The 19,128-nt window shown below is 39.6% G+C and overlaps 1 protein-coding gene across 1 annotated transcript in view; it reads right to left on the reverse strand.

Moving 5' to 3' along the window:
* wdr11 (WD repeat domain 11) overlaps nucleotides 1-19,128 on the reverse strand; it is a 99,831-nt gene that overhangs the window by 11,965 nt on the left and 68,738 nt on the right. Inside the window, exons 15-23 of the mRNA XM_084391441.1 lie at nucleotides 18,382-18,506; nucleotides 17,470-17,617; nucleotides 12,231-12,337; nucleotides 11,905-12,019; nucleotides 11,301-11,472; nucleotides 7,851-7,959; nucleotides 6,011-6,073; nucleotides 5,708-5,773; nucleotides 3,979-4,168 (exon numbers count right to left, since the gene is read on the reverse strand). Coding sequence (XP_084247567.1) covers nucleotides 3,979-4,168; nucleotides 5,708-5,773; nucleotides 6,011-6,073; nucleotides 7,851-7,959; nucleotides 11,301-11,472; nucleotides 11,905-12,019; nucleotides 12,231-12,337; nucleotides 17,470-17,617; nucleotides 18,382-18,506 — 1,095 coding nt within the window. The remainder of the gene's footprint in view (nucleotides 1-3,978; nucleotides 4,169-5,707; nucleotides 5,774-6,010; nucleotides 6,074-7,850; nucleotides 7,960-11,300; nucleotides 11,473-11,904; nucleotides 12,020-12,230; nucleotides 12,338-17,469; nucleotides 17,618-18,381; nucleotides 18,507-19,128) is intronic.

Here is a 19,128-nt window from a genome sequence, read left to right on the forward strand (position 1 = left end):
ATCTCGAGTCATCAAAAACATGCACGGTGCATGATCGAAATCCTGTTTTGATCTGATCCATATTTAGATCAGGTATTTAGATCAAATCCATATTTAGATTTTAAGCAGCCCAATCAGGACTGAAATAATTTCTGTGGAGAGAATGTTTCTGAAGATAGGTGTACCTTTACTGATCCCTCAGGGGGGAAGTCATATTTGTTTCCCCTTATGTTAATACTAGAGAACAGGCAGAGATTCATTTGAATAATCAATTAACACTTCATATGACACCCGACTCTTACAGCTTCATTATGCTGTTCTTCAGTTTTCCGTTAGACAAACAGCTAAAATATGCAGTGTGATTTTACAAAGCCACTTTGAAAGTCGTGTAGCCAGCTTTATTTCACAATATCTTGGAAATCAGCAAATAATGAAATATAGATGGTGTCTTTAAATACATGCTTGTTAGAGGCATAACATTATCAGACGGACAGCTTTCTCAACCACATATTGGAAAAACAAACTTTGCTAATTGGGCCCTGCAGATGAGTCTCATTAGTCTGGCTATCACCAATCTTTTAAGACTGAACATTGGTCTGGGGAGTCTGCTCTGTATTTTCGACTGCACAAGAGGCGTGATCAACGGGCATAGTTCAAATGACTCTGTACACAATTGGATAGTCCTTCAACCAATCAGACCAACGATCCGGGTAACGTACTTTGCAGAGCGACAACTCCAGGCAGGAAACGTGTAACCAAACGTGTTGAACAGCGGTTTGCAGAAGCAGAACGATTTTTGCAGGTTATGCAAAAAACAACAACATGAAAGTTAGTGGTATTTACACCCACTCGAGCGTTTGCTAAAAAGAAGCCACTGAGCATCGTCGAGAGGTTAAAAGGAATTGGACAGAGCCGTAACGGCCCTGGAATTGGATTGGATTAAACCCAACAATAGCGCGCCAGGTGGATAAGCCAGTTTGTGATTGGTTCCCGCAAATTTGTAAAGGAAGCAGCAGAGATAAATGCACAGGTTTCCAGCCTGAGCTGCAGGGCGAAATCAAATCGCCAGCCGATCACGCTGGGTTTACGCAGTCTAGAGTGTCACTGCATTCTGCGAAATTCAAATCTGTTATAATATGAAAGGCCATTTATTCAATGCATTTTCCCTTAAAGGGGTATTTTACTGCTGGCAAAAATGGATTTCAATAAAACTTGGCTGCCTCTACAGTAAAAAGGCTAAAATACTTCTTAGCAAACCTTTAGTCAATGCAAGAATTCAAAGAGTAAATGTTTAGCGGGACTGAGTTACTTTCAGTTTCAGTGAAGGATCCAGCGCGTTGTTGGCAGTGGCTAAATGCGCCAAAGAATCGTAAACACAGAGAGAATGCAGTGACGGACAATCTGGAAAAACCTCTGTGTTTGTGGTCAACATTTCCAGCTGATCATTATTGCAGTGATTATTATGTTTCTACGTTTAGTAACAGTTCTTCTAACCCTAATTGATGGAGTATGTAGCTTTTCATTTCTTAAACAACCATATAGGAAGACACATCATGTATGAAGACACATCATGGCCATATTCCAAGATGACAATGTTAAGATTCATCAGGCTCAGATTGTGAAAGAACGGTTATGAGGAGCATGAAGAATCGTTTTCTCCCCTGAGTCCAGAGCTTAAATTGACTGAAAGTGTTTGGGATGTGCTGGAGGAGACTTTACAGAGTGCTGGACTCTTGCATTGACAATACAAGATCTTGACCAAACATTGATGCACCTCTTGATGGAAATAAATGTTGTGATGTTATATCCATCAAGAGGTGCAATTTTTGGTATAATCAAAACAACAACTGGATTTTTCTTGTTCTAAAAAAAAAATATATAAAAAAAGTTGAATGACGTATGGAGTACTACATACATAAATGTTCAAGTTAATGTGTAATCTAATGTGTATCCTCATTTTAACCAGACCATTTCATGAAGCAAAGCTGCAAAAACAGGCCCATGCTTGCAGCCACAAAGTGATCAGAAGTCAATGATTATTAATGAGGGCTGGTAATCTATGGCACTGTGGACGTCAGATAGAATATAAGACAGATGTGACCAGGAGCAGTACGTAACTACCTAGCAACCATCCAGAAAACCCACATACTGTAGCAACACCGTAAGAACTACACAGAATACTCAATAACCACATGGAACTCCTTATTAACCGCATAACAACGCCCTGGCGACTTTATTGCAGGAGCAATGCATACTGTGGCATTAAGTTTTGCACTGACAAATGAAAAAAACATATTTGGTTCACTGCTGATAATGGTGCAGCAATAATGTACTTTTTTTTCTCACAATAAAGCAAATGCGTTCTGTATAATGGAGTGTTTTTAATTTTAGGTGTAAACTGCACTATTTACAAATAACTCAGCGTGACAGTCTCTCTCCATTAAGGAAGAATAACTGGCTATTATAATTAAACCCCTAAAGTCCTGCTGAATATTGCGGTGTTAATATTCAGGGTCTCTGTCTCTGAAGACCTCTCAAGAATCATTGTGTCATAAATTCACTAGTATACTTCAAATCCCAGTCTAATTACTGATGCTCCATTAATATCATCCAGTACACTGTAGAATAGAACTACAGCACATTCAGTAGATGTGAGGTGTGCTTTCTCATGCTGGCACAATGCTAGGGTGTTTTGGGCAGAGGTGTCAAAAGTATTCACATTCATTACTCAGGTAGAAGTATAGATACTAGGGTTTAAAAAGACTTCTGCAGAAGTTGAAGTATCAACTCAAGCTTTTTACTCAAGTAAAAGTATAAAAGTACTTGTTTCAAAACTACTTAAAGTATAAAAGTAAAAGTAATGTAAGGAAAAAAAATTCTCTCTCTCTCTCTCTCTCTCTCTCTCTCTCTCTCTCTCTCTCTCTCTATTTGACGCGATTTGCCCCGATTTGCCCCGATTTCTCCCTCGCTTACCGCATCTAGGTTTCCTTCGGACGACTTTTGGCGCTTCGCACAACCAAATGTGACTACAGCCTCTCACAAATTAGAAAGACACCACAACGCCAATCAGTTTAGCGATGTATATTCAGGAGGCGGGACTCTTTTTTTTTAACGACGACAAGCCGGAATGAAAACAAGCCGAAATTAAATAGGAGTAACGAGGCTATTTTTAAAATGTAAGGAGTAGAAAGTACAGATAATTGCGTGAAAATGTAAGGAGTAGAAGTAAAAAGTCGTCTGAAAAATAATTACTCCAGTAAAGTATAGATACCCCAAATTTCTACTTAAGTAAGGTAACGAAGTATTTGTACTTCGTTACTTGACACCTCTAGTTTTGGGTGGTTGCTCGCACATGTCTAAAGTGTCTCTATTAGGGATGCAGTGAAATTTTGTCTTCTGAAAATGTTTGACAGAAACGGCTACGTTTAGTTTTAGGATGAAATTTGACTGAGTTCAGCATCTATTTAGCACACACAACGTGGATAAGCTACAACATTTGGTTTTATTGGGTGCATATGATTGACATGGAGCAATTTTTTTCTTTGTATTAGTGAACAGGAAGCATGTAGACGTTAAAGAGGAATGGTCAACCAGGAATCTGTATCGAAAACTAGAAACAAATCAATTTACAAATTACTGTTCAAATCCCTAGCATTAATAATATGAGCAATGATAATAACCATACATATATTAATATCTTATCAGACAGCTGTAACACCCAAAAAAAAACTGAAGATAGTAAAAAAAAAATGATGTCTCTGATGCCGCACACACATTGCACTATTCCACCACCGATTTTCCACTCTGCTACAGTTAATGGAAATCCCTGAACAAAAGCCCCAAAATCTCAGGCAAATCGGTGCTCGTTCACAATCACTATGTATGAATTCGTAAATTATTACAATAAGGACTCAAAGCATTCTTGGTTCTGAGGCAGTAATATCCTCTTCCATAATCCTCATATTCATGTATTGTTCAGTACATGTCAGCAGTTCATACCTGGAAGGAGGAGCTTTCACAGAGGGTGTCATGGCAGATGTCCAGGTGGCTCCCAGGGGTGCTCTGGGGGCCCTCAGCTGCCGCTTGGCCTTCTGGGACAGATCCGCTGGGCTGGGAGCTCGGAGAAAAGGACTGGATGTAATGAGCAGCCACCGTCCAAAACTGAAGGTCTGATTCATCACCAAACAGCCTGATGAAATATTATTAATAATGAGAGGAACTCCAAGGCAAAAACAACAACAACAACAACAACAAAGTGAAGGTGCTTGGACCACTAAATTTGTATAATTAGAAAATCTTTACAAATACAGTGGGGCTCTATTTAATTTAAAGGATTAGTTCACTTCAGAATTATACTTTCCTGATAATTTACTCTCCTCCACGTCATTCAAGATATTCATGTCTTTCTTTCTTCAGTCGAAAAGAAATTAAGGTTTTTGAGGAAAAAATTCCAGGATTTTTTCTCCATCTTGCACTAGCTCTGCGATGCGCCACGTATTATGTAATCACATTGAAAGGTCACGTGTGACATAGGCGGAAGTACCGACCTAGTGTTTACAAAGCGAACGTGCAAAGACTAAGGCCCAATCCCAATTATATTTAATACCCCTTCGCCAACCCCTAACCCTTCGCCTACCCCTTACCCTTGGCCCTTGAAACAGAGTGGCAAGGCGTAGGGGTGAAAATATTCCCCTAAGAAATGGGACACCACTACTAAACCGTTACACGTCATTTTACGTCGTCGCTAGCGCCTACGTCACAGGAGATGCATAGCAGACATTCGGTAAAAGATAAGCCAATTCCCTGCCGCAATTACATTCACCAGTTATCAGACATGAAAATATGTTGCGGGACTATCGTTAGCGAACTTCAGCGACTATTTTGCAAACGTTTCTTTGAAGGACATGACCGTATATATGAACACAAGATTGAATGCAACAAAGTAAATGATTATTTGTTGTTAAAATACTTAATGCCAAAAATTCGTACATTTATGGGTCTCCTTTTTCGCTTGGGCAGCCATGTTGCCTCTGTAGCCGGTGTATGCAGGGACATCTCTCATACCCCTTTGTTTGAAGTATGGTCCCGAAAAATCTTTTTGAAGGGTTATCTGGCCCTTCCCCCTACCCCTACCCCTCCAACCAAAAGAGAATCGAGACAACCCTACCCCTTCACATGAACGCGCAAAACAGAGGGGTAGGGGAAAGTGAAGGGGTAAGGGGTAGAATTGGGATTGGGCCTAAGTCAAACGCCATTTACAAAAAGGGTAAAACAACGATGTCGGACAATTTTGAATTTGGAGGAAAACGTTTTTGCCAATACCCTACCTTTGTGAAACTAAACACGGTGACCTTTCAACGTGATTACATACTGCGTGGCGCATCGCAGAGCTAGTGCAAGACGAGCATTTGTGGTTAAAATGTTTATTCTTTTTAGAAAATAACCGATGGTTTGTCTAGATAAGACTATTATTCCTCGGCTGGGATCGTGTAGAGACTTTGAAGCTGCATTGAAACTGACCTTCAGACAGTTGGACCCCATTGAGGTCCACTATATGGAGAAAAATCCTGGAATGTTTTCCTCAAAGACAGACATGAACATCTTGGATGACGTGGGGGTGAGTAAATTATCAGGATATTTTCATTCTTAAGTGATCTAATCATTTAAAGCTGAACTGGAATGCATTCTCAATTAAATTGATGCACAACCCTTCTGAACCGACACTTACCGAGACACTAGGAGGCAGCGTTGCAGCAAGTTCAGATTTGGGTCCTGGAGAACACTTTTGATGTCACTTGAGTGGGAAGAAAAAGAGAAAAAACTAGTTAGATATGACCCAGAATGAAAACATCAGCATGCGCTTTTAAAAAGCTCTTCACATAAAACAGTGTGAGCTATTTGAGGATCATTTTGTTCCTGCTTTTATTAATAGGTACTTCTTTGAAGGCAAAGAAATGGCCTTGAATACCATACTTGAATTACAGAATTATTATAGAAACAGTGCTGTGCTTATTTCTGGGAGTGAACATACTTAGAAAGAGAGTTGAGCTGTTCCTGGATCAGTCCCTTGATTTCATCTTTTTCTTTGTAGTCTCTAAGGATGGAAGCACACAATAAGAGTCAGCAGAAGAGTTCATCTTTTGTCTGGAATCAAGTTGCTGTTCAACTGTAAAAAGTATGTCAAGACCAACTAAACAAAAGTAAACTGTCCAAACCAAGGGTTATCAGACATACTGATTGATCATTGGATTTCCATGACTTTTCTAAGACGCTTTCAGGCGTTCATGATCAAATCGTTTAAACGAAGACCCATGGGGAAAATGTATATTCGTATGTCAGGCACCAACTGATTCGATTTATTTAAACATTTATACTTACAGTATTAGTGTGTAAATTTCTCCAATACGACCCTCAACAGAATTTATAACATACATGCTACTACAAGACTTTGACTTTATATAATCTCTCGAAAAGGGCAAAATATAGGTGAAAAATTATGTAGTTTATTATTAAAAGATTATGTCATTTCTATGACTTTTCCAGATCTGAAAATCACAATTCCAAGTATTCGCTCTGGGAATCTGCAAATCTATTCACAGAATTGTATCTAAATGCCACAATAATAAAGAAAAAAGATCATACAATATATCTGTGTGAAGGGATTTATAGAGATACACATTTCCCTTTGAAATATTGACATGCATGTCTGTGAACTTTGTGAATAGGCTTTATATTAAACTCTCTGAAGCATGAAATATGAAATCACAAAAGAAAAACAAAGTTTCTTGTTCTTCAAAACAATAATAAAATTGCTTATGTCATGGCGCATTTTGAGAGAGTTACACATTTCCAACTCTCCAAACAGAATGTGATGAAGCACGACCCGGAACTACTTGCTGAAATGATCAGCTTGTTTGTTGGGAGGATTTACACTACACAAGCACTCAAAATGAGTTCCTGATGTTTCCAGGTTTTCCACAATCACAAGGACCCGGTAGGAAATTCCATTTAACGGAAATTAATTAATTATTAGTAAATATTTAAAACAGGAAACAACCCAAGTGGATCAAATTGATGCATATGAAACAATATGCCATTTTTGCAACTGCAGGGAACATGCAACATAGTAAGGATTATAAATAGTAAATGTAAAAGCCTTCAACTTGGAAGCATGTTAAGTTATTAATGGGATGGGTAATACATGAAAAGTCATGTTTATGTGTATAAAACTAGGAAAGAGTGTTGGCTCATTCGTTCCTGTCACTGCTGTGCACACTTGATTACAATGCCATTTTTACTGTTTACTAAACTAATTGGGTCAATGATATGATTCCTGGTTGTAAAAGTAAGGGTAAATAATATATTTTGATTTTATGATGCCTTGGTGATCAGTTATTGTGTCTTGTTTTTGATGTTATTAATGGGGTTGACATTTAATGAAAATAAATAGACTATCTTCAATCCATCAGCCCCTCTGTACTGTGCTGGAAAACTGATGAAATCAGCAAGTACCAATAAGAAAGTACTAAAAGTTTCGTCACACTTTAGTTTAGGGTCCAATTTTCACTATTAAATATGACCTTTGCCTCAATAAACTCCTAATTACTGCTTATGAATAGTTTAATTAACAGTTAGAACTAATATGTATGCTAATAAGCAACTAGTTATTAGTGAGACCTGGGCCCTAAACTAAAATGTTACCAAAAGTTTTCTTTTATGGATGCAGATTTTTTTTTAACTAGGCTTTTGTTCTGGTCAGATTTTGTCAACGGTTTCAGTGAAGACATAGTTATCACAACAGACTGGATGAAAATGTGCTGTGAATGACTTTTGAATGGAAACGGATGTGACAGAATGCAGCCGTCACGCACATTTGAGAGATGTCCATGGTGAATGTGTCGCACCACGGCTGCAGCAGCAGAAAGGCCTTCAGCGTGAGAGCAGCACGTGGCAGCAGAAGATAGGGACACCATACTGGATCTGAAACAGACACCACAGAGCCACGCATACATCACAGTCTATTCTACATCAACAAGTCTGTCTGATGGCATGACCCACTTAACCAAATTTCATAAATTAAGTGTCAGCATATGCACATAGAAACATGAAGGATGACTGGTCCCCATATTCTTACAATTTATGTGTATGTTAAGTAAAGGGGAATAGTACTTTTTATGTAAATGTAATTTTTATCATAGGTACACTTCAACTGTGAGACGGAATCTAAAACAAAAATCCAGAAAATCACATTGTATGATTTTTAAATAATTATTTTGCATTTTATTGCATGACACAAGTATTTGATCACCTACCAACCAGTAAGAATTCTGGCTCTCACAGACCTGTTTGTTTTTCTTTAAGAAGCCCTCCTATTCTCCACTCATTACCTGTATTAACTGCACCTGTTTGAACTCGTTACCTGTATAAAAGACACCTGTCCACTAGGGCTGTCCCCGACTATGGATTTTCATAGTCGAATCAGAATCGTCATGTCTTGTCTATAGTCGACTAATAGTCGAATCATGTGTATGGGGGCGGGGCTTTAACGTTTCAAAGCCGCGATGTACAGAAAATCACACAAAGATATAGAAGAAAATGTATAAAAACTTTTTGGATCAATAAAACTAAGAAATAACATAACTCCAGAAGGGCCACACTGCAGACAGGATTTGCATTTCACATGCAAATCAAATTAAATCGGCTAAATTACCTGTGCAAGCAGGCCAGCCTACAGCACAAAATCGATGCACCGAAAAAATAAACAATTAATTTACTAAAATTAAATTAGAACAGAATAGGCCTATACCTTTCTAATAAATAAAAAATACAAAACGAAATAAATTAGAATCAAGTCACAAGATGAGGAGCAAATGTGTGCAAAATGCCTAAAGTGCAGGGGAACATAATTCAAAACATAAGCCACAAATAGTTAGATTAGATTACCCTGACAGATTAATAGATAAAATAAAAATAAAGAAATTATTAAAATAACGATAGTAGCCAGAATTTTCAACTTTGTCTTTTTAACTGCAGAAACAACAATAAATGCTAAACTGGAGGCAGTCTTTTTAGCTAAAAATGTTCACAGCATCCAAAAATCAAATTAGAACCGGCTGAAAAGTTTTGAAATCACTCGTACCCTACCTGATCGAGAGAACAAATCCAGTCTTTCACTCTGTCTGTGTCCGTTGGAGTCTTTTCAAATTGTGCGCGCAGATAAAATACATTCTAACGTGAAACCCAGTCTATGCGTGAAACGTGTTAACGTTGGCCGGCAGAAGTGCGATAATGGTTTTCCTGATGCTAAATCCAGCCTTGGAGAATATCCTTTCTGATGGTGTACATCCACACTTTAGATTTTCTTATCCCAGACATTGTTAAAGATTTAAATCCTTGCCGCGAAGACGCTCCTCTGTCGGTCACGGAGCGAAAGTGAAACTTAAATCTGTCACGGGGTGTTTGGATTTATTCACGCACGTTAAAAAATATTTATTAAAAGCTTCTTTCTTTGCACATTTTTATATACAGCATTATCATAATAGGCTGAATATTAACGTATTGACATAAAAGCTAGTTCTATGTGAAATTGAGCGCCCTCATATAGCCAAAGGGGCATGATCCTCGTTTCATAACACCTCTGCGAAGATTCGACCATGAGATCGGTAGTCGAATCAGGCTCCTCCTATCGAAGCATCGAATCTTCGACTATTCGGGGTCACCCCTACTGTCCACACACTCAATCAAACAGACTCCAACCTCTCCACAATGGCCAAGACCAGAGAGCTGTGTAAGGACATCAGGGATACAATTGTAGACCTGCACAAGGCTGGGATGGGCTACAAGACAATAGGCAAGCAGCTTGGTGAGAAGGCAACAACTGTTGGCGCAATTATTAGAAAATGAAAGAAGTTCAAGATGACGGTCAATCTCCCTCGGTCTGGGGCACCATGCAAGATCTCACCTTGTGGGGCATCAATGATCATGAGGAAGGTAAGGGATCAGCCCAGAACTACACGGCAGCACCTGGTCAATGACCTGAAGAGAGCTGGGACCACAGTCTCAAAGAAAACCACTGGTAACACACTACGCCGTCATGGATTAAAATCCTGCAGCGCACGCAAGGTCCCCCTGCTCAAGCCAACGCATGTCCAGGCTCTCTGAAGTTTGCTAATGACCATCTGGATGATCCAGAGGAGGAATGGGAGAAGGTCATGTGGTCTGATGAGACAAAAATAGAGCTTTTTGGTCTAAACTCCACTCGCCGTGTTTGGAGGAAGAAGAAGGATGAGTACAACCCCAAGAACACTATCCCAACCGTGAAGCATGGAGGGTGAAACATCATTCTTTGGGGATGCCTTTTTGCAAAGGGGACAGGACGACTGCACCGTATTGAGGGGAGGATGGATGGGGCTATGTATCGCGAGATCTTGGCCAATAACATCCTTCCCTCAGTAAGAGCATTGAAGATGGGTCGTGGCTGGGTCTTCCAGCATGACAACGACTCGAAACACACAGCCAGGGCAACTAAGGAGTGCCTTATTGTAAGAAGCATCTCAATGTCCTGGAGTGGCCTAGCCAGTCTCCAGACCTGAACCCAATAGAAAATCTTTGGAGGGAGCTGAAAGTCCGTATTGCCCAGCGACAGCCCCGAAACCTGAAGGATCTGGAGAAGGTCTGTATGGAGGAGTGGGCCAAAATCCCTGCTGCTGTGTGTGCAAACCTGGTCAAGAACTACAGGAAACGTATGATCTCTGTAATTGCAAACAAAGGTTTCTGTACCAAATATTAAGTTCCGCTTTTCTGATGTATCAAATACTTATGTCATGCAATAAAATGCAAATAAATTACTTAAAAATCATACAATGTGATTTTCTGAATTTTTGTTTTAGATTCCGTCACTCACAGTTGAAGAGTACCTATGATAAAAATTACAGACTTCTACATGCTTTGTAAGTGGGAAAACCTGCAAAACCTGCAAAATATATATATTCCTAAAAAAAGTTGGTCGTGGCTTGATGACCATGGGGATATGTGGGTCCCCTGGCAAAGCAAGTTGAGAATCACTGGTATAAAGCTATTCAAAACATTCAATGTAAATTGTGATAATCGTAATTACAATTTCAAGGGAATAATCGACAATTATGATTTTTGTCATAATCGTGCAGCCCTAAGAAGCAGTGTAGCAAATCTAGTCTGCCAAACATATGTACCTTCCATTTACATAAATACAATATTTTATAAACTACCGGGAGAGTTGTCATGATTGAAATCCATTTCAGTCATTTGAAACTGTGACATTTATTTCAGGCAAAAACACTCACCTGTCAGGTCCTGCTCATCCATTCTGTAACTGGCAGACTTCATGGCCATCTCCAGCACTCTCACACAGCCGTCATCTGATGCCAGCACCACTTTATCTGACGTGCACCAGTCGATATCCAGAATCCTATAACTCACGTTACGCCCCACTCTGATGCTGCTCACCATCTGCACCTGAGGGAGTGTGTGACAGCATTATCTTTCAAGAAAAATACAGGCAGTGAATAGTCCAAACACTGAAACTGGTGGATCATCAGCACTCTCAAAGGCCTCTCATCCAATTCAATTTGAGGACCGGAACTACTGTAACTGTTGTGTATAAATTATATAGCAACAAACACACTTCAGAGTTTCCCAGGATATCAAATATTGTATTCTGTCAAAAACCCTTGAAAGAGTTAAATTAGCTTTTTTGAGCTTTTTGAGCTGGATAGAAAATGGCTGTTATGGGGAACTGCTAAGATGGTGGCACTTGCTTCATAAGGACTTGAAGCAAAATGAAGCGGTGGTGCTTCTGTATCTGGATGTTAAAATGAAGTAGTGATGCTTTTTTTTTAAATAAATAAATACATAATAAACAAACAACACACACACACACACACACACCTCTTTGGTATCCCAGACCTCAGCTCCGTCTGTGTACATCACTAAAAGTTTTTGGTTGCCTTTCCCTGGAGCAAAACGAATCTTCTTCACCCATCCGCGGTGTGTAGGTACACCCCTGAAAAATATAAATGAGTGTGACATTATATCAACACGGTAAAAGAGTGTGTGATGAACACAGTTGTACTTTTCTCAACTCAGTCCCTTATGATGTGTCACTTCAGTTCAGTAAATAGATCAACAAGTTTTGGAATTAAATCAGTTTACACACGTACATGACTGGAGACATGATTGATGTGCTGAGTTATTAGTGATGTATACATTTGTACCTTGAAAGACGGGCCTTTAGGTCCCAAAAATTGAGGTTTCCATCTACATCTCCCAGAACTAGAGTGTCTCCTTTCCATGCAATACAGGCAATACTCCCCATACTGCCCTGAAAGAGAAAAGACATTTAGCTTCTTGCATAAAAGATATAGGACACAGCTAATATGCCACAACACCTATAGAGTTGTCACAATGTTGCATTAAAAGAAAAGGTTTTAAGGAAAAACAAAGTTCAACTCCAACCTAAAACATTTGGGGCCCTTTCTTACACCCGGCGCAATGCAGCGCCAAGCGCGACGCAAGTGTTTTTTGCTAGTTTCAGCCCGACGCAGTTATCATTTTCACGTCCTGCACCACGACGTTTAAATAGCAAATGCATTTGCGCCCATTTGGGCACCCATGGGCGTGCTGGTCTGAAAACGAGGTGTGTTCTGGCGCATTGTTGGAGCGTTGCTATTTTGAGGCAACAGAAATAGACTGAGCCATGGACCAACTGAAACTTGGTCTAATGTGCGCCTATAGGCGGGTCCACAACGCACGGCGTACACTCTGCTTATTAAACACACAGGGACGCACAGCAGCACACAAATATAGTCGAGTCCCAAAATAGATAAATAGCCCTGGATAAGATGCAGTAGGCATTTTTGAGGAAAAGTACTTCAAGTGTTGTTTCTATATGATTTTTAGGTGCTGAATCCATTTCTGCCGTATAATAAGTTGTAAACATCACTGTTTTGGCATAAACAATAAAAACTAAATGGCTGCCCAAAAAAAAACAAAAAAACCTTTTAATGCATTTATTGCAGTTTAAACATTAAACATTATAACTAAACTATGCATTCTCAGAATATTTAAACATGTAAACAATGAAAAAACAACATTAACATGAAAGGGACAGTTTTTAATGGCGGCTGGAATTATGCCAAGGTACCAAGGTACACTGGGAAGCATATATCAGTGGAAATATGCAATTATGCCCAGCCCGAAGGGGGGAACTTGGAATACACATGACCCCAGGGGGCTGCATATTGAGAATCACTGGGGTGTCCAGCCGCAGGTGGAATATTTCAAACCCAGGGGTGGCAAGGTGGCTTGCCGAGGGAAAGACACATGCTCAGAGAGGCTTACAGTGGACTACACACGTGGGGGTCGCCCAGAGGCCGTGTTAGGTGTCGCCCAGCCTGCAGCTCTACAGATGTCTGTTAGCGAGGCGCCATGCGCTAGAGCCCAAGAGGATGCCACACTCCGGGTGGAGTGGGCCGTCACACCAAGGGGGCATGGTCGACCTTGCTGCTGGTAAGCCAAAGCAATGGCGTCCACTATCCAGTGAGACAACCTTTGCTTGGAGAGAGCCTTTCCCTTCAGCTTCCCACCATGACAGACAAAGAGCTGGTCTGAAGTCCTGAAACACTGCATTCTGTCTACATAAGCATGGAGGGTGCGTACTGGACAGAGCAGTGCCAAGGCTGGGTCTGCCTCCTCCGAGGGCAGCGCTTGCAGGTTCACCACCTGGTCTCGAAAGGGTGTGGTGGGAACCTTGGGCACATATCCAGGCCGGGGTCTCAGGATCACGTAAGAGTTAGCCGGTCCAAATTCCAGGAACGATTCGTCAACCGAAAATGCCTGCAGGTCCCCTACCCTCTTGATGGAGGCCAATGCAACCAGGAGCGCTGTCTTCATTGACAGGAACTTAAGCTCCACTGATTGCAGAGGCTCAAAGGGAGCACTCTGCAGAGCAGTTAAAACCACTGAGAGGTCCCAAGAGGGAACGAGAGGAGGGCGAGGAGGATTCAGTCTCCTGATCAGGTCGTGCTTTCCAATGGACTTACCATCAACTGCATCATGATGTGTGGCAATGGCGGCACCATACACTTTCAGGGTGGAGGGAGACAGCCTTCGCTCCAACCCTTCTTGCAGGAAGGAAAGCACGACACTGATCGGGCCTTTCGTGGATTCTTGAAGTTTAGAAGAACACCAGTTGACGAAGAGGTTCCACTTCAACGCATAGGCATGTCTCGTGGACGATGCTCTAGCGGAAGTGATGGTAGCCACCACCGCTGGTGGTAGGGTACTCAAACCTGCCTCGTCCCGTCCAGGAACCACACATGGAGATTTCAAAGATCGGGACGAGGGTGCCATAGGGTGCCCCGTCCCTGAGAAAGCAGGTTCTTTCTCAGAGGAATTGGCCAGGGAGGTGCTGTCGCGAGGAGTACTAGTTCTTGGAACCAGGTGCGGTTGTGCCAATATGGGGCAACCAATATTACCTGCTCCTCGTCCTCCCTGATCTTGCGCAAAGTCTGCGCAAGTAAATAGCGAATCTGCCATGGCGCGAGCGCAACTGGCATTTAAAGGGAATGGGAGATGAGACTCTGATTGGTTTAACACACGTAAATCCCAAAACACACCCATTACTCATTAAGAGAACAGGGACAACCCTCGCTGACCATTTTTCCCGTCAAACTAGCAAAAGTGGATTCGGACACTTAGACTTTTTTTTCTAAGTGAACTTGCACCCTGCGCTTTAGACCATGCGCTTAGATCGTTAAAATAGGGCCCATAGAGTGAAAAAAATAAAATATATTGCTAAATATTGTGATTACATCAACTGCAAATATCCCCAAAGGAAACCTTTGTCCTCATGTTTTTTATCTAATTCTCAGTCTATTCATTTCACATCTTCATATAATTCTTCTTTGTTTAGTATTTTCCTTCCTCCTCCTCCTCCTTTTTTTTTTTTTTTTTTAATAGAAATTACAGTTGAATGAACAGAATTAATGCAACAAATGAACAGGGAGCGTGACACTGGTGGCCAAGAATATGAGTTCTTGCGTCACTGCTTATGCTGAATACATGGGTCGCTTACAAACTCAAAATACGAACAGTGAAATAAAAAGCAAATAGATCTGAACAACCTATCAGTAGGGTGGTCCTTATTTTTAAAGTCTCCAATTGTCATGCTCTTAACCCTTTAAATTGTTCCTTTATATAAGAAAATACAGCATGCCAATTTTTATGGCAGTAACATAATAATTACTGGTAGCTCAATAGCTTTAAACTTTCTGAGATTTTGATGATTTTCGTAAAAACAGATCATTTGAATTGGTATTGTACCTGGCTAGTAAAATTCCAAAAAAAATCTCCATAAAAGCATCTAATGCACCATATATTCTTAAATATGTATTTTAGATACATATCTCAGTTTACTTATTGTAGAAACTAAATCCAAATTAATCCATCCATGACCCGGTTTAGCAGATTTACCTTTCCTGGTGGAATCAATACATATTTCTATTGATGATCACCTTGGTTATTGTTTGGGTTTAGAGCACATTTTTTGGTTTAAAAAATTACATTACGTTCCTTGAAATTGACCCGGAACTTTGGCCTAATCAAGCAGATTATCAGGAGGCACAGGCAACCATACATGCAATGAAAGTAGTCAATGATCACGCCGAGAGAGGAGTGGCTCTGATTCAAGAATACAATGGCTATCTCACACACTCTGAAGAACAATTGCAGTTTCTCCTTCATGTGGTGGAAGATCACCGACGGATCTATCCAGACTGCAAAAAGTCAACACTGGCTGCTGAGCATCAGAAATGAGGGATTGCTGAAAACTTTGTGCTTTTTTTTGAGATTGTTGTCATTGTTGTCATGTCAGTGTTGCTCTGATTTCAATAAAATGTAGTTCATTTGCAGCAGCTTTTAATATTACTTGCATATCACAATAACGCAGCACAGCTTAACATAGGCAATCTTCCACATGATACCTCTAAATATATTTTTTTTTGTCAACATTTTTGCATATTTCTAATTTTGAAGTTAAAAGGAACAGTTTAAGAGGTTAAGACACTAACATTTTGCACACAAAAAAAATTGGACTTGATAAGGACCACCCTACCTATCAGGCATTGTGGCTTCTGAAAAAAAAAAAAAAGCCCTGCAGGAGATAAAAGGATAATGAGGATGAAGGGAGCCATTTTCTCTCCATATTCCTCTTTCATCTCAAAAGTTTATAACTGCGGATTTTTCAACATTAGAAGGAAATGTTTGAAAACTCCTTTGATCCATTCAGAAGAGTGTGTACAGCTGTATTCATGACATTCTGTATCTAGGACTGTTCATCTGAAAACAGAATGCTTTCATGTATGACTGATTATTATCTGAGCGATGGGACAAAACAGGCTATAGGAATACAAAAATAAAAGTTTATGTACTAAGTTTTAGTCTAAAAATAATCTAAAAATTATTTTTGATTGACTGGGTGCGACATTCACTTTCTCACAAAATGTGTGAGGAAATCTAGCATTCAAAATGATGTGTACAGGATGGTTTCAAACTGAATTTGAGCTTTATATATCGAATTGTCACCAACAACAGACAGATCATTTGACTGACTTGCTGAACACATGACCACATTTTGGTCACACTTTAGATTAGGGTCCAATTCTCACTATTTACTAAATTTACTCTCACCTAATCACTGCTTTATTAATAGTTAGTTAGTTGTTGAGTTTAGGTATTGGCTAGGATTCAGAGATGTAGAATAATGGTCAGGCAGAATAACGCATTAATATGTGTTTTAAAAGTACTAAAGAAATAGCCTATATACTAGTAATACGGATGCTAATAAGCAACTAGTTAATAGCGAGAATTAAACCCTAAACTAAAATGAACCAACATTTTTAATATCACATGCATTACATGTATGTATTATTATTATTATTGCATCTTGCTTCATACTAGGTTCTATTCAAAACAAAGGAAATTGTCTAAAAATCCCAAGCAATTTCTTGACAAATGTTGTGATGATGTTGATATGTGACACTGACAGTTGACATAGATTAAATTTTTCCAGCTGTATATTAAGGGCCAATGGATAGATCGTGCGAGACCCTCTTGGAACTGCTCTGTTTATTGTTATTATTAGGGCGTGTACTAATAATAATTGGCCAGATCTTCATCAATCCTTGTACAAAGCAACTATAGACTATACGACAAAAAGTTATCAAAATAATAATGATACGTCCAAGCAGGGGTCTTCAACGTTTTTCAGGGCAAGGATCCCTTAGGCGATAGAGACATGGAGCAGGGACCCCCGATACAAAATGTGTCAATCAGAGCTACATATTAAGCATATAGCCTTCGATATCAATAGAAACTTACCATATTATGATTAAGAATTAGTTTTTTTAAGACAGTAGATCAGAACTAAGAAGCAAAACACATAAGGACACTCACATCAGGTGGAATACGTGCCCCATCCTTCACGCTGTTGCCTTCCACGGTGATGTGATAGACCTGGCCGTCTGTGTCAGTAAACACGAAGTGTTCTCGAGCCGATATGCCCTGACCCATTTCAGACTTACTCTCAGCGTCCTGCAACATACTGACAGACAGCAACACAGAGTTGTTGAGAGTTCTGATCCAAACAGCAAACCACTTAGACTGGAGTGTGTACCAAAGTACCAGTGATTAGTGAATCAAAGCTAGACTCCAGCAAAAGAACTATAATTTACCCATCATGTAATTCCAAACCTCGGTTACTTAATTTCTTTCATGGAACACAAAATAAGAATTTTTCTATACAACAACAGTGGAGAGTTGGCAATGACAAAAAGCTCAAAAAGTTTAATAAAAGCACTTGACGTCATCCTTCAAGTTTTTTTAGTCTGTTTTTTAAGTGCACTGAAAGTGTTCCCCTCCACTGTAATCTCATTCATACTTCAGCATGTTCAAACTTGCCATGGCACAGCTGGTCACAGCAGAACCAATGTTATCAATGTCATCAAACATGGTGCAATGCATCTTCAAGTTTGAATGTGCGTCAGCGCAAATAACATTTGAGCTGCAGCGGAGAGGGGACTTCGGTTTCAGTGTAGAGATCTGAAATGGTCCAAATCATTTTTCAAATTACTTATAAATCTCTGTGTACATTACAAGTTTTGTAATACAGTTCAGGAGTTATATGGTCATTTTATGCTGCTTTTATGTAGATTTCGGAGCTTGACATTGCATGTTTTCATTCTTCAATAAATCTTTTTTTGTGTGTGTGTGTGTGTGTGTGTGTGTGTGTGTGTGTGTGTTCTCCAGGAAAAACAAGAAGATGATGATGAGTAAATGATGACAGTTGTGATTTTGACTCCGTCAGACCTGATGACCGAGGACTCGACACTGCTCTGCTCCGCATCCGCGAGGGTGGTCTGTCTGGCCATGGCCTCGCGCGCAGCAAGCTGCTTTTTCTTCAGACTTTTAAGGTTATGCGAAGGAGACCACTCCTGTTTACACACAAAGAAATGCTATCATGAGTCACTGCACTGACAGTTTTAACGTAAGAAAATGCTCAAAGAATACTGGTGACATTTTTTGATGGAGGATTAAATGTTTTCTTTAAAGGGGGTCATAAACTGCATTTGGTCATAAACCCTATTGTTTTTGATAGGATTATTATTATTATTATTATTATTATTAGGGGTTCAAATCAGGATATGCAACATATGATTCTGAAGAAGCATACAAACGTTTGTGGAGATCAGTAATAGGTGAGAGTGGTTTATGAGGATTTTCCCTCAAGCAAACTCAGATATTCATGCAGTATTGCCTTTACAGTTTTATTTTATATTTTGAAGGTTTTTACAGAGGTGTCTGCTCATATATAATTCATCATAATTCATCATATATATACACATCTAATTTTGTATTACATTTTTGAAATGTTTTTTTTGGCAGTAATTTCTGATTTATGGACTGATAAAAAATACCTTCTCTAATCAAGTATGGTGATCTCTATTAGTTAAATGTTCTTTTCCCAATTCACCTGGTGTGTATTTGTTATATTTTTTATTGGCTTCTTTTTAGGTTGGATGTTAAAGGAATAATGCAACAACAAATATAACTGTG

The sequence above is a fragment of the Rutilus rutilus genome, assembly GCF_951802725.1.
Source record: "Rutilus rutilus genome assembly, chromosome: 20".
Taxonomy (NCBI): Eukaryota; Metazoa; Chordata; class Actinopteri; order Cypriniformes; family Leuciscidae; genus Rutilus; species Rutilus rutilus.